Source organism: Copadichromis virginalis, linkage group LG7 (genome assembly GCF_057382275.1).
Source record: "Copadichromis virginalis isolate Kocher_CV1m ecotype Utaka linkage group LG7, C_Virginalis_male_GT1.1, whole genome shotgun sequence".
In the NCBI taxonomy this organism is placed as follows: domain Eukaryota; kingdom Metazoa; phylum Chordata; class Actinopteri; order Cichliformes; family Cichlidae; genus Copadichromis; species Copadichromis virginalis.
Window position 1 is genome coordinate 16,980,270 of NC_140624.1, and position 15,958 is coordinate 16,996,227.

Here is a 15,958-nt window from a genome sequence, read left to right on the forward strand (position 1 = left end):
GGTTCATCTGAAATTCTTGTTCTTGAGCATAACCAGTGGTTTTTACTTTGTTGTAAACCCTCTGTATTTATGAAGGCGTCTCTTGGTTGTAGACCTTGATTGTAGACGATGATACGCCTACCTCATTGAGAGTGCTCTCAACTCGGTTAAATGCTGTGAAATAGTTTTTTCTAACTATGGAAATAATTCTGTCATCGTGCATTTTTTGTCTTCTGTGGTCTTTCGGCTCTTTTGTTGTTGCTGAGCTGGTTCATTCTTGTTAAAAATGTACTACAATGTTGTTTATTCTACTGCTCCTAAAGTTTGTGAGCAGCACTCAACATGAGCACATATAAGTTTCTGTAGAAAGAACTAAGTGTGCTGCTTTATAAAGTAGCACCTCCAAGCAGACTCACTATTAAAACTTGCTTTCAGTCACGTGAGAGGCAGCAATCGGGGATCTTTGAGTGTTAATGAAGGCAGCAGTGACTTTCTATGGGACCTGCAGAAAATAACCTATTACAACAAGCCAGGATTAAAGGAAGTGGATATAGAGAAGACGTAAATCCACATACTCCAAGAAACCTAGTGATATGCATCAGTTTAAGAAGATTAACAGTGGATTTTCTCCCGAGGCCGCAGTGTGACATCTCTTTGTTTTTCTTACACCAGCAGAGGACCAAGTGGTTGTGTCATCAGACTATGACAGCACCCACGAAGCCAACCACAGTGACAGCAGTGATGTAGCACATACAGAGGACGATGCAGAAGAAGGAAAAAACTCCCAGAATGTCATCCTCCATGCACTAATACCTCCGGAGGTAAGGCGGGCCAAAGCAGCTGTCTCAGTCACATTAGTACTGCTAATAAAACAGGAACATGTACTCCTTATGTAATATTTTCCTTATTGTTTTCACGTCTTTTGACCATTTGTTACTCACGCAGGACAAACCAATCTTGGCACCAGAGCCTTTAATAATGGAGGGCCTGGAACCTCTGATGAGTCAGCTGAACAATTGGAACTTCCCCATCTTCACCTTGATAGAGAAGACCAATGGGAAATGTGGACGAATCCTCAGTCAGGTCCGCCAGAGTGTCAAAGTGACAAATTATTTTATATTACAAAACAGTAGCATACTTTACTATTTATAACACTGTCTTTTAATTTTTTTCATTACATTTTTCAGTTTTACACATTTATTGAACACTTTTGTTATATTTAATATATCTGGATCTGGTGATGTCCATGGGGTCTGATATATATATATATATTTTATCTTTCAGGTATCATATAGGCTCTTTGAGGACACTGGCCTGTTTCAGACTTTTAAGATCCCCGTAAAAGAATTCATGAACTACTTCCATGCCCTTGAGAATGGTTACAGAGACATACCATGTAAGCTCGAGCATCTTCCTGCTTTTGTTTTTCACTTTGCTTCAGATTACTCGTTGCAAGGATGAAAGCAGCCACTAGATGGAAATGTTGAGCAATCTATGCAGCATTAGTACTCTGCACTGCCTTGAAGTTTAATTGAACAGACATTAGCAGCCCAACACTGCACCCTGGTGGAGACGATCACACACACTGAGCAGACTTGTTATCTTCTCTAATCCAGATCACAACAGGGTCCATGCCACAGATGTGCTTCACGCAGTCTGGTACCTCACCACGCAGCCTGTGCCTGGCCTGCCCAGCCTCATGACTGACCACGGCTCTGCCAGTGACTCAGGTATGTCCATCAGTGCATGCATGCTGACAGCTGATGTCCTGACAGGTGTGTATGTGTATCCATCAGTCCATAAAAGTATGCAAAACTTGTTGTCAAGTTTTTAAATAAGAACAATATTTGCTCTACTGTACTTTTTGGCGCTTAAGATTTTCTATATGTAGGTCATTTTTTTTTTATCCTGAATTTTTTCACATCCCCTGCAGCCATCTCATTAATGTCAAAGTATCAAACCTGCAGGAGTGTGTGTTCTTATCCCACTCAAAGTTGGTCTTATCTTACTCAGGCTTTTGGCACTTGCATACCAAACACTATTTGAAGTCTAGAACAGCATGAAATTGCAGGCAGATTAGAGTTCCCTCTTACCCATATTTCCATAACCTCATTTGTATGCCTTACTTGGGCCATCCCTTTGATCCACATATAAGTGGATTTGAACGTTAAAGTATGTGTGTGTGCTTCTGTGTGTTGTGCTCCAGAGCACGTGCGTGCGCGTGTTTAGGTGTGTGCAGATGAAGGTACTGTACAGTTGTGTGTGTCTTGTGTAAATTCTGACACCTTTCTCTTCAGCCTCCTCACTTTGTCTTCTCCCCCGTGGCTAGACTCCGACAGTGGAATAACACACAGTCACATGGGCTTCCTGGTTTCAAAGACCTACACTGTGTCAGAAGATGGTTATGGCTGCCTGTCAGGCCTCATACCTGCTCTGGAGCTCATGGCTCTTTACGTGGCTGCCGCCATGCACGATTATGATCACCCAGGGCGGACAAACGCTTTCCTCGTGGCCACCAGCGCCCCACAGGTGCTCATGCTATTCAGCCTACAGCATGGTCAACAGTATGTGATTAAATAAAAGTTTGTTTACTTGATTTACTGTCACACCCTTGTTTTTCTTTTTCACCTGAATTATGATTTGATAGATTATTTGTCTATTTCACTGTCAGCCTGCTTCAAAAAACAAACAAATCAACAGTTAGAATACCTGTTTACAGGTTACCAGGTAGAAATGTTACTGTTTGGTCTAGTTCTACATTGTGTTATCAATAAAAAGAAATCATAGAAATTATTGTATTAAGTAAATTACCCAATTTTGAGCAATGATGACATAATGATACTGAAAGAGTAGCTTGCCTATCAGAGAGCAATAATGTAGGCTTTAATTTCCCTGTCAGTAGTGTCTAACAATTATGGTTTGTTTTGTTTGACAGGCGGTGCTCTACAACGACCGCTCAGTTTTGGAAAACCACCACGCTGCCGCAGCCTGGAACCTCTTCCTGTCACAGCCAGAGTACAACTTCCTGGTCAATCTGGACCATGTGGAGTTCAAACGCTTCCGTTTCCTGGTCATTGAGGCCATACTGGCCACTGATCTGAAGAAGCATTTTGACTTCCTAGCTGAGTTCAATGCCAAGGTATTCTAAAAACATCCCTGTTCAATGTTTCACATTCATTTGACAAATTAAAGAACTCTTCAGAGGTAGTTTATCCTTTTAAGCCAGTGTAAACATTGAGTTGAGCATATCTGTTTTCAAATATAACATGAAAAGCTTACAATTGATTTTTTTTTTGGTTATTGTTAAAATTAAATAGCCAAGTAATAAATTGCTTGGAAAAGTTGGGGTCAAACATATTCTGTAGACATGCTTTCCTAACAGATCAGTTCTTTTAAAAACTGGGACAACGCTTCAGGAAAAGGAAGCTGTCAAGTGGTCTTCAAGGAGCAGATCTGTTTGTGCAATACATTGCAGTGCTCTCAATGTAAGTCAACAACACAAAGTACCCCATAGCCTTCAAGAACTCACTGGAGTGCAGACACAGTGTTGGCTTTCGATTTGAGGGTCCGCATTCCTCTCATTGTGAGTTCTACTACAGCGTTGCTGCTCGATGGCCAAGGCCTGTCAGCTAACATTGAGGTTGCTGGTTTGGCAGCAGAAGTAACAATAAGGTCTCTCAGAGTCCCTGCTCTGCTCTTCCTGGACGCGAATTAGCTTTGGGTGAAGTAGCCGTCAAGCTTTCCTGTTTCCTGAGCCTCTTTAGATCCGAAGCTCATTAAGCTTAACTAGAAATAATCGATTCATTCAAAAAGTGCTGAGATCAACTTTATATATGATTGAGTCCTGCTTTTCTTAGAAATATGTTCAAGCTCTGTATAGGCTAAAGCACCTTATTGAAGCATTGTTTATATAGTAAGTAGCTTTGACAACAAGAATTGGGTTATGTCAGTATTAGCTTAACTACATAATCCTAAGTCTTATATATGTTTGTTTCGTCCTCAGTCCAATGAACTGATGCTGTAAACTATAGCTTAACAGAAAACATTTCAGCAGAAGATTATAGCTGTGGTTACATAACATGTTTGAATATGCTAATGCTGTCATGGCTGTCTGTCAATCCCTCAGGTAGGTGATGATCCATCTACAGGTATCGACTGGTCTAACGAGAATGACAGGTTGCTAGTCTGCCAGATGTGCATCAAACTCGCTGATATAAATGGGCCTCTGAAGTGCAAGGAGCTACATCTGCAATGGACAGAGGGCATTGTCAATGAGTTCTATGAACAGGTGTGTGAACAATCTTTTATGGGACCTAAGAACTCAGCTAAGCTAAAGGTCAGGGTGCACCTGCACACCAACATGACACCACACAGTACAGTATAGTACTGTCGCATAACACTAATCATACCAGTGTCAGTGTAACTTTTTAGCCATGACCTTTTTAGTAATATTCGGGTGGTTTATGCATTAATATGTATTATTTGTATAATAACAATAATGTGTAAATAACTGATTATGATTTCATAGACTGAAATAACATTGCTGAAGCAATGCTAGCAACAATTTAGCTTTTATTTCTATGTAATTTACAGGATATACTTAGAGGTAGTAGAATTAGACTACCTCTAATGTCATGACATGCAACACATACAATAAGATTTGTTGTCTTTAACAAGAGAAAGTTGCATTTTACACATGCCCAATAAAGCTGTAAAAACAAAACAAAATAAAAAAGTAATAAAAAATGCAATACTATAGAAATCCAATCTATAAAGCAATGTACTTAAAAGATAAAAATAAAATAAAAAAGTGCTATTTCTGTGCAACTAGTGACTTAGAGCTATTGGAAAGATACTGGGAGGGGAAAACTGAGTTCATTTTTGGCTGTTGGATAGAAACGGTTCCCGGATCTGGAAATGCAGGTTTTTAAAGTCCTACAAACAGAGGAGAAACAGAGAAACAGAAACAGAGGAGATATTTTAAGCGAGAACTGAACTCTAACTAATCTTGAGTTGAAATGAATGGCTTGAATTCTGCAACAGCAAAGGTAGAGGGACGATGTGATGGGAAAGATTTTAAATTTGATTCTGGAGCCATTGATAATAATATGGGAGAAATATGCTCTCTCTTTCTAGTCCCTGTCAGTATTCTTACTGCAGCATTTTGGATCAAGTGAAGGGAGTTTTTAGGACAGCCTGATAAGAACGAATTACAGTCTACAAGTAATAGATGCATGAACTAGTTTTTCAGCTTCACTCTGAGAAAGGATGTTTCTAATTTTAGAGATATTGAAGAACATACAACGACTTCAAGATTGCTCACAGTGTTATTGGAGGCCAAGGTAATGGAGGATGGAGGCTCACTGGCTCACAGAAGGCAGGCAGAAAGATGATTGGACTACAGCAGTGATGTCAGCAATGAGTCTGACAACATGAGAAAGTGGAAATTATGCAAAAAATAAACCAGCAGTCAAACAGCCAGGAAAGCCGGCTGGATTAGCATACAGTAACATACTCTTTCTTCAAAAAGATTCCTTCTGATTTACAATTAAATAGCAATCTATTTCCAGGATAGCACTGTATCAAAGAACCATGAAAGAAAACATAACCCTGTTAGACAGAAAATAAATAAATACATGTAATATTTGTAAAAATTGGCCCTAAGAAAAGCACAGCATGTATGTTGTGTGTGACGTCTTCCCGGATATGAATGAATAACAGCTATAGCAAGGATTCCTAGTTGCCTTGGTAACCAACCCCAAGTGTCATACTGTACACTATAGACTAGAAAGCCTCTGTTCCCACAGAGCAGAAAGAATGAGTTTTATAAAACGACTGGATCTCAGACAGATCTTCAATTTGATGGAATTTATTAACAGTTGGACTCACATAAAAGAGGATACAACGAGGGGAGGAGGAGCTCTGAGATCCGGTTTTCCCTGTCATTACAGTAGCCTAAACAGAAGCGTTATATAATGACAGTGAGCAGATGCTGTCTAAATTAATACAAACTCATGGCTGGAAGAAAATTTCATTAACTGCCTCCTCATGTAGGCGCCTGTTATTTTCATTTATCCCAACTTCCCTTTGATGACACTTTTGTGCTCTGTTTAGTTTGTAAAAGTTGAGGCGTTCCCCATGCAGTGGCACAGTATTTATAATACTGTAGATTTATATCTGTACATTGTGTAGAAGTCGTTCTTTGCTGTTCTTTGTTTCACATCTAGGGCCTTTGGTCCATCTCCTTTATGAACTTCAGTCTTACCTGGGGCATACACACCAATCTATTATATTGCCAGATGCTCTCCAAGAAGTCAGCTTTTGTTGTTAGTTTTGGCAAGCATCCATCCATCCATTTCTTTTGCTTATCTAACTCGGCTGTCCCAGGGGCCTGGAGCCTGTCCCAGCCATCATAGGGGGAGAGGCAGGGTACATCCTGGACAGGTCCCCAGTCTATTGCAAGACTGTTACATAGAGACAGACAACCATTTACTCTCACATTTACACCTACAGGGGGGTTAGAAAGCACACACTAAAAGATACATATAAAGGTAGGAGAAGCTGACAGGAAACCAAGAGTATTTACCTGTGGCCTCTGCCAACTCCCTGAATACTTGTGACAACTTGTAATACTTCACCAGCGGATTGAGTAGACTGATAAAGAGCCATAACAGACAAGACTGGAGGCCTATAAGAAAAGAAAAAGTAAAAGAAAATGAAGTTGGGGAAAAAGTTAACAGAAGGAGCAGAAGGGAGAGAAAAATAGAGTAGAAGAGCAGGGCCCACGCCTATGAGGTGCCGTAAGGGACATTATTACTGAAACGCTCTCACACACACTACTGAAATTTTAGCTCTCACACACACTACTGAAACGCTCTCACACACACTACTGAAACGCTCTCACACACACTACTGAAACGCTCTCACACACACTACTGAAACGCTCTCACACACACTACTGAAATGCTCTCACACACACACTACTGAAATTTTAGCTCTCACACACACTACTGAAACGCTCTCACACACACTACTGAAGCTCACACACACTACTGAAACGCTCTCACACACACTACTGAAATTTTAGCTCTCACACACACTACTGAAACGCTCTCACACACACTACTGAAACGCTCTCACACACACTACTGAAATTTTAGCTCTCACACACACTACTGAAATTTTAGCTCTCACACACACTACTGAAACGCTCTCACACACACAACTGAAACGCTCTCACACACACAACTGAAACGCTCTCACACACACTACTGAAACGCTCTCACACACTACTGAAATTTTAGCTCTCACACACACTACTGAAACGCTCTCACACACTACTGAAATTTTAGCTCTCACACACACTACTGAAACGCTCTCACACACACAACTGAAACGCTCTCACACACACAACTGAAACGCTCTCACACACACAACTGAAACGCTCTCACACACACACTACTGAAATTTTAGCTCTCACACACACTACTGAAAAACCAAGTCATTTCAGTTGAACAGGAAGGCATTTCAGTTGAACAGGAAGGCATTTCAGTTAAACAGGAAGTTAATTCTTGACAAGGAAACTGAAGGAAAAAGTGTTAGATTTCAAACAAACCACTACACAGATGTCTACTCAGCAACCTGTTAGTTAGGGGTGGGTTTTTATAATCGATTTATTGATTAAAATCGATTCTGGCTTGGATAACGTGAAATCGATTCATTAAAATCCTGAATCGATTTTTTAATATAAATTTATTTTACCCGAAATGCCAGAATCTCTGGTGAAACCTCACAAAATTTCAACAACCACCAAACAGCTAAGACAGTAAATGAGAGCAGGTACGGCTTCTGCACAAAGACGTAAACACACAGCGCGGACCCGCGGATCAGAATCAGTGAGATGTCGCCTTTCTCACCCGACAGCACGGACACGGTCGGGGCTGAAAGCCGACAGCTCGCTGACTCTGATCTGTCGGCAGGTCCGCGCTTTGTTTTCACGCCGTTTTTGCGCCAATTCTAAAGCTGTTAGTTTGATCTCTCTCCAAACAATATTGACTGAACCAGCAGCAAAAGAAGATCCAAACTGCGCTTCACATAAACATCGTCATGAATTCCCTCACTGTTTTGCTTCCACCACGATAAAATCGCACGTCATGCACAGCCCTCTCTCTCTCTTTCTCTCTCTCTGTACTTCAAGAACAGTTTCCCGTCTAAAAATCTGTTTTCTGTATTATTCGCTTGCTTGTTATGCACAAGTCTACTGTTGTTTACAGCGCAGTCGGCCGCTGTTTTTTTTTTTTTTTTCATTTTACATACTTCCGAAAAGAAAACCTAATTTCTGCCGTTCAATACTGAATAAATTTAAACTTTTTTAAATTATGCAAAATGCAAAACGTTAGCCGTGTCTCTAATAAAACCGCTGTAACGTCAGAGGTAACGTTCATATGTTGATTAATGGTTTTCTTTCGTTTTTGATGTACTGCAGAATATTTTTTATAAAATCCCAGGCCAGGAAAACCACCTTCATGTTTTTATGTGTTTTATCTTCAGCTACTTTGACACAAAGGCATCTGCTGTGATGCTCACACCTTTGATAAAGTCTTGCGTGTGTCAGCTTCCTTTTTTTAAATACAAAAATATGTAAATGTACTGATCTGAATTATAATATTTCTGACTGTCAAAATTCCCCATAATCAAATCGAATTGAATTGAATCGAATCGTGGAACAAATCGATTCTGGACCTTAGTGAGACAGCTGCATTACTTAACAATATATTAGCCTCAGCATAAGTCAAAATTTAGAATAGCGGGAGACGTGCATTATCCTGGTTATTTTTTTGGCATATGTGCTTTTTGTCTTTTTTAGCAAAGAAAAATATCTTAAAATCATCAATAAAACCAGGGAGAGAAGGCTTAGCGTTCCTCCATTTAGCACAATGGATATGATATTTACTCAAAAGTATGATGATGTTAATAATGTCTGAGACATCCAATGCTAGATGATCCATATAAAAAAAATTATGATGTAATTCAAACAGTGGCACATCATTAATATTTAGGGAAATCCAATTTTTTAAGTTGCACCAAATACATTGTCTGATAGGGCATAGGGAAAAAAAAGATGTTCTAGGGTTTCATTTTCATCAGTACAAAAAGAACACTGAACCACCTCAAAGCCAAATCTCTTTTTTTAGAAATTCTGCCACAGTATTAGTTTTGTTTAAAGTGTGTTTCTTTAACTTTAGGTAGAATAGGCTATTTCATAAATTTTTAGTATGCTTTATCCAGTGTATATGAAATAACTAAATTAGAACCATGCCATGTAACCATTCTGTTGTAACTATGAAATATTTTGTCTTTGAAGAAACTACTAACAAATTTCTTATTGCATTTTTATCAAACAGCTGACATTGCCCTAGCAATAAATTTGGGAGCACTGATGAGAAATTATTGTATATCATAAAAATTTTAATCAAATGAAGCAGAGGCAGTGGGACCAGTTCACAAAATTTGTTATATTCTCTTTGAGAACAGTTTAGACAATATTTTTCTGAAAAGTCTGTGTAACTTAGAATGACACCGTTATCATCCAACAAATCTGTTATGAATATAATATTTTTGTTCAAACCAGTCACTCTTGAAAATTGATTTTTGATTAAGTGTTATTACCCTATTATTCCATAAGGTTGAATTATGGGGAGAAGTTGTGGGTAAATCTCATTTTCCCAAAAATGCAACGTCTGTTTTATAAAGTTTGATATCTTTATGGGGATTTTATTTGCCGCAAAATCACATTTCGAATAAATTCTAATCCTGTATACTATTTTATTAAACAAGAATCATGGGATGTGGAGCTAAGTAGAGTCTGGCTGTGACAGACAAGAGTTTAACCATTTAATTCGAAGGGTGCCAACCATAAATTCCAATTCTGGAGTTTTGATACCACCTTTATTGTATCCCTTCACAAGCTGAGATCTTTCTATGTAATGGGTTTTATTCCTCCACAAAAATTCGAACACATTTCTATTTATGGTTTTCATGGTATTTATCGTTTTTTTATTTTTATATCGTTTACGTGGCGCAAAAAAGGTTGGGGACTGCTGTACTAGCAGGTTGCTGAGTAGAAATCCTTGTAGTGTTTTGAAATATACCACTTTTTCCATCAGTTTCCTTGTCAGGAAACAACTTCCTGTTCAGCAGAAATGCCTCTGGTTTCAGTGGTGTGTGTGAGAGCGTTTCAGTAGTGTGTGTGAGAGCGTTTCAGTAGTGTGTGTGAGAGTGTTTCAGTAGTGTGTGTGAGAGCATTTCAGTTGTGTGTGTGAGAGCTAAAATTTCAGTAGTGTGTGTGAGAGCGTTTCAGTAGTGTGTGTGAGAGCGTTTCAGTAGTGTGTGTGAGAGCGTTTCAGTAGTGTGTGTGAGAGCGTTTCAGTAGTGTGTGTGAGAGCATTTCAGTTGTGTGTGTGAGAGCTAAAATTTCAGGTGGTTGACTTTTTCCATCAGTTTCCTTGTCAGGAAACAACTTCCTGTTCAGCAGAAATGCCTCTGGTTTCAGTGGTGTGTGTGAGAGCGTTTCAGTAGTGTGTGTGAGAGCGTTTCAGTAGTGTGTGTGAGAGTGTTTCAGTAGTGTGTGTGAGAGCATTTCAGTTGTGTGTGTGAGAGCTAAAATTTCAGTAGTGTGTGTGAGAGCGTTTCAGTAGTGTGTGTGAGAGCGTTTCAGTAGTGTGTGTGAGAGCGTTTCAGTAGTGTGTGTGAGAGCGTTTCAGTAGTGTGTGTGAGAGCATTTCAGTTGTGTGTGTGAGAGCTAAAATTTCAGTAGTGTGTGTGAGAGCGTTTCAGTAGTGTGTGTGAGAGCGTTTCAGTAGTGTGTGTGAGAGCGTTTCAGTAGTGTGTGTGAGAGCGTTTCAGTTGTGTGTGTGAGAGCTAAAATTTCAGTTGTGTGTGTGAGAGCGTTTCAGTAGTGTGTGTGAGAGCGTTTCAGTAGTGTGTGTGAGAGCATTTCAGTTGTGTGTGTGAGAGCTAAAATTTCAGTAGTGTGTGTGAGAGCGTTTCAGTAGTGTGTGTGAGAGCATTTCAGTTGTGTGTGTGAGAGCTAAAATTTCAGTAGTGTGTGTGAGAGCGTTTCAGTAGTGTGTGTGAGAGCTAAAATTTCAGTAGTGTGTGTGAGAGCGTTTCAGTAGTGTGTGTGAGAGCTAAAATTTCAGTAGTGTGTGTGAGAGCGTTTCAGTAGTGTGTGTGAGAGCTAAAATTTCAGTAGTGTGTGTGAGAGCGTTTCAGTAATAATGTCCCTTACGGCACCTCATACACGCCCCGCAAAGCAGCCGCCAGGAGCGAGCCAGTACACACCGGAGTATCCAGCCCCAGACACCGAGAACCAGCAATTCACTGGTGGGGGCACCAGCCACTGGCAGGGAGTGTGTCGCGGGTAAATAGGCCCCAAACCTGGTCGAGCTTGAGCTTTTCTCAGAGAGAGGGGGAGTTTAAAACTGACCTGACAAATAGACATAGACAAACAGGCACACACTGACACACATCCTGCTTTAAAAACACTTGAGTGTTTGAGCCCGTTTGAGCCTGGTGGTTGACTCTGTTGGCTCACAGCAAGAAAGTCCTGGGTTTTAATCTACCGTCTGGGCCTTTCTGTGTGGAGTTTTGCATGTTCAGGATCTCTCCAGGTACTCCAGCTTCCTTCCACAGTGCAAAGACATGCAGTTAGTGGGGTCAGGTTAATTAGCGATTCTAAATTGGCTGTAGATGTGAGCTTAATGGTTGTCTCTCTCTCTCTGTTAGCCGTGCAACAGCTTAGCAACTATGTCCAGGGTGTAACCCTCTACCTCTCGCTCTGTGACAGCTGGAAAGTATTGAGATGTATTGTTTTGCTGGTTATTTTCTCTTTCTTTCTTTTCTTTTATGGAGTTGAAATTTCAGGTGAAACCAAAAATTGATCTGACGTGAATTGCAGCTGTGCTAGCATCACCGCATACAAAACAACTAAAAGGACAGTGCTGCTAGACGTGGTGATGAACGCAAATATCCTGTAGAGCTTTTGCTCTATGTGCCTCTCCTCCCAAAAAATTCAGAGGCACATAATGCCCAGGGTGTGTCGTCACCTAGTAACCGTAGTCAAGATAAGGGCTTGAGCATATTCTTCTTGACCCAGAAGCAATTAGCTGAGGTGTGTGCCAAGCCTAAATACTGTAACAAAAATTCACTGTGGGTGGGTTTAGACTAAAGGCAAAAACAGATTCTGTTTGGTACTGCAGGACCAAAAAAAAAATAGGCCATGATTACATATGATATTATTACAATGACAACGAAGCCAAGCATACATAAGGCCTACAGCATATATGAATCATTAGTTGTTGTTTTTTAAACAAAGCTATAAGATACCCCAGCTGTCTCCACTGTTCTTCTCTTATATGTAGATACAATGTAAAATTAAAATGTACAATATGTGACTGAAAAGATACAATAGTCCTGTCATGGAGTTATGACAGCTCCTTACACAATAGCAGCTCTCAGAAGGAGCACTTCCATTACTTTCTCAATATGTCAGAGGGATTAAATGAAGGAGGAATTAAGGGGAGCAAAAAATCAATCATGCCTGAAATCCAGAAGTCTACGTACAGGAAAAAAATACAGAAGAGGGCGACTATGTTTCAGTATTAGTACTTTCTCTTCTTTGATTGGCATATGACCTGGACAAAAACAAATGATATGAATCTTAAGCAGCCGGCCTTCGCAGTCATTGAGGCGACTTATGTTGTGATTTGGCGCTATATAAATAAAATTGAATTGAATTGAATTAACAGATGACTAAAAACATCTCTTATTGCAAAACAAAAAATCTATGGCAGCGGTTTTCAAATTTTGTCTTGCATATCAGAAGCTGAAGTGGGATAAATATATTAATTATGGCCGGATTCCATTTAGGAGAGATCCTGCTCTTGTGTGTGACAGGTCACTGTTATGGTGTACTGGAAAATTTGACCTCTGCCATCAGTTTTTCCACCTGGTTTCCCTTCAGTCAAACCCAATCTCAGAATCAACTATGCTTATGCTAACCACAATTACTCATTTCCTGTAAAACAATATGAAATTAACTGGCGATAATTTTATATCTAAATGGCTTGTACTTTGTGTAGGGTGATGAGGAGTCAAGCCTTGGCCTTCCTGTCAGCCCTTTCATGGATCGAGCAGCCCCACAGCTTGCCAAACTCCAGGAATCCTTCATCACCCACATCGTTGGACCCCTGTGTAACTCCTATGACTCGGCCAGCCTCATGCCTGGACGATGGGTGGAACCCAACCCGGAGGAGGAGGGGCCAGAGGTTGGAGAGAATGAGGAGGAGGATGAGGAGGATACTGCAGAAGAAGACACGTCCACCTGCTCGGAAGCGTCCCGTAAGTATTCAAATGTAAATCTGCAATAATGATAACAGTATTTATATTTGAATGTCTATCTAAAAAGAGAAATTTATTTGTTTAGAATAATTTGTTTGTGCATTCATGGGCAGCATTTTTTGATTAACAAAAAGAAAAGAAGAACTTAGATTCCTGTAAAAGATGAGACGTTTGGGGAGGCATTTCCTCCCACTCGTAAGTTTTTACCCCTGCCAAAGATGTCTGATCACAGAGAACGACGGACGTATTAATTCACGGAGGTGTTTGTTTTCTCCAGAGAAAGCAACTCCCAAGAAGAGGAGGAAAGTCTTCTGCCAGATCACGCAGCACCTGCTGGAGAACCACGAGATGTGGAAAAAGGTGATTGCAGAAGAGAACCAAAAACAGGCACAAGGAGCGGAGCCTGTCCATTTAAACAATGTAGCTGAACCTATTCTGGCTATTCATGAAGAGGAAGAGGAGTCAGGTAGCAGAGAGGAGCTGATAGAAGGAGAGGATCCAGAGGAGGAACCAGAATGGCCTGTAGCTCTGAGGGAAGACTCTAAACCTCAAGAGCAACTAGAGGAGGGGGACCCACAATGAAACAACACAGGGGAAATATGGCATCATTCAGGACAAGGACATGAAGAAGTGTTACTTGGTTTTCTATTAACTGACTCCTGTTTTTGCCAGCACATCACTTAGACACAACACTGTAGATGTTTGGGAAATGTGTGCCTATAAAGAAAAAAAACAGGGTGGCAAAATATGTGCTTTACACATGTTATCTGAATATTTGATTTCACCAAACATATAAAGCTTTCCATATTGCAATACGGGACTATTCCTATACTTTGGGATAAAAACTCTTTTGCTACTGTCAAAAGAAGAAGAAGCCTGGTGGCACAAGCTTCAGCCCTTTGTGGTAACGCAGGACTCCAGAAATTTGCTGCCAGTTTATATATAATTACTTCCTGAGTGCATATATATATAAATATATATATGAACTTGTGTTTCAATTTTAGCATTTTTGAGCTCTCCCACTGGCTGTGTGTTATTTCTTTTGTTTTTGTTTTCTATACATGGATTATAAAGGGGGTCAAAAAAATGAGGAACATTGGTGTTTGCCAAAATAAATGACTCACCCTTGGGAATTAGCATACAATATCAACTATTTACACATTTTATGTTTTCCATTTGTTGCCATTTTAGTTTCACACAGAGACCCGAGGCTCGTCACGCTATGCATATGTGCCCATTTGTGCGTGCCTGCATGTTTAAATGAATGCGCTCATGTGCACAATTCCTCTGCAGATGACATAGATGAATTCAGAAGGTTTCTTGTTATTTGTAATACATTACTGTCCCAGATATTGTATTCAAAGGACCTGCACCGGCAGCAATCATGCATTCAAACAGAACCAGAAAACAGATCCTTTTACCACTTAAGAAAACTTAACGCCATCTCAAAAAAGGTGACATTTAATTCAAATTCATTTGTGTCCCCTCAAGTATTGTTTAAAAATCGCCTTTTGACAGGAAGTCCTTTTTTCTTCTTGTCATCATCATTTTAATACTCATGCAGCTGGACTCAGTGTGTCGTGCAATCTATAATTAGTGTTGCTTAAAATCTGTAAACGATGCTGACCTTGAACCCTCAGGAAACCCTCCCCAGCTGTTGAAATTCAACGTGAACATCACATAACAGGACATTACGTGAAAAACACACCAGAAATCTAAACTTTAACTCTGTTCATAAAATAAGGCTTAGTTTATGTCACAGCTGCTGACTTTGATTTTTTCATGGTGACTCTCTCTGAATCCCATCCTGGCACCTCAGGGAGTTAATTCTTCTCTTCAAGTTCAGTGCAGGCAGAGTGCATCAGCTGGTGGATGAAGTTTCGCAAAGAATATTGATTACATCAGTTTGCATGATAATACACGAAGGGAATGTTTCCCCTGTCATTTCAAATTTAGATGATCATAATCTGTCTGTTTTTTTAACATCACATGACTTTCTCTCACGTCAGTCTTCTCACACTGGCGGTGCAGCAGCATTGGAGCCAAAGCAATTCTCTCTGTTTATGTAACAATTGCAGCTGTTTGGAGTTTGCGCTTTATTTAATGAAACCAATGTTCAGCAGATAAATGCTGGGAACCGTTTTTATGATTTCACCCGGGTCAAGATAACAGCACTGCAGCGTGTAATGTTTTATCAATTTCACCTTTCGTCACATCAGCTTCTTTCCATGTGATTTGTGTCCCGACTGTCTCCCGTTTCTTTGTGATGGTGGGAAGTATTTATGAGTAACATTGTAAAAACTGTGAAATTTCACAGGAATTATTTTAGCAGCCAGACATTCACCAACAATTCTGACAGTTAAATGTTAAGTCACATTTTTCAACTGAAATAAAGCCATAAGTGTAAATAACCAAGTACATACAGAAGCTTGAATAAGATACAAAATCTAATGAATATCCAACTTAATTTGAATCACTGACATTTACACACAAACTAAAAAAATGAATGCATTGAATTGAATAAGTGCTCTATTTAGAATCAGCAGTTCAAATTTCTGTTACGGATGCAGTCAGCAAG

General features: G+C 39.9%; 1 protein-coding gene across 2 annotated transcripts in view; it reads left to right on the top strand.

The window, feature by feature from the left end:
- The window catches only part of LOC146704810 (cGMP-inhibited 3',5'-cyclic phosphodiesterase 3A-like), an 85,855-nt gene extending 69,897 nt beyond the window's left edge, over positions 1–15,958 (top strand). Inside the window, exons 6-14 of one of the 2 annotated variants that reach the window (XM_085462199.1) lie at positions 652–800; positions 925–1,062; positions 1,264–1,375; positions 1,596–1,709; positions 2,309–2,508; positions 2,915–3,118; positions 4,106–4,267; positions 13,122–13,380; positions 13,658–15,958. In XM_085462199.1, the coding sequence (XP_085318325.1) occupies positions 652–800; positions 925–1,062; positions 1,264–1,375; positions 1,596–1,709; positions 2,309–2,508; positions 2,915–3,118; positions 4,106–4,267; positions 13,122–13,380; positions 13,658–13,962 (1,643 nt within the window). In that variant the 3' untranslated portion in view covers positions 13,963–15,958. The remainder of the gene's footprint in view (positions 1–651; positions 801–924; positions 1,063–1,263; positions 1,376–1,595; positions 1,710–2,308; positions 2,509–2,914; positions 3,119–4,105; positions 4,268–13,121; positions 13,381–13,657) is intronic. The other variant, XM_085462200.1, reaches the window with a different exon arrangement.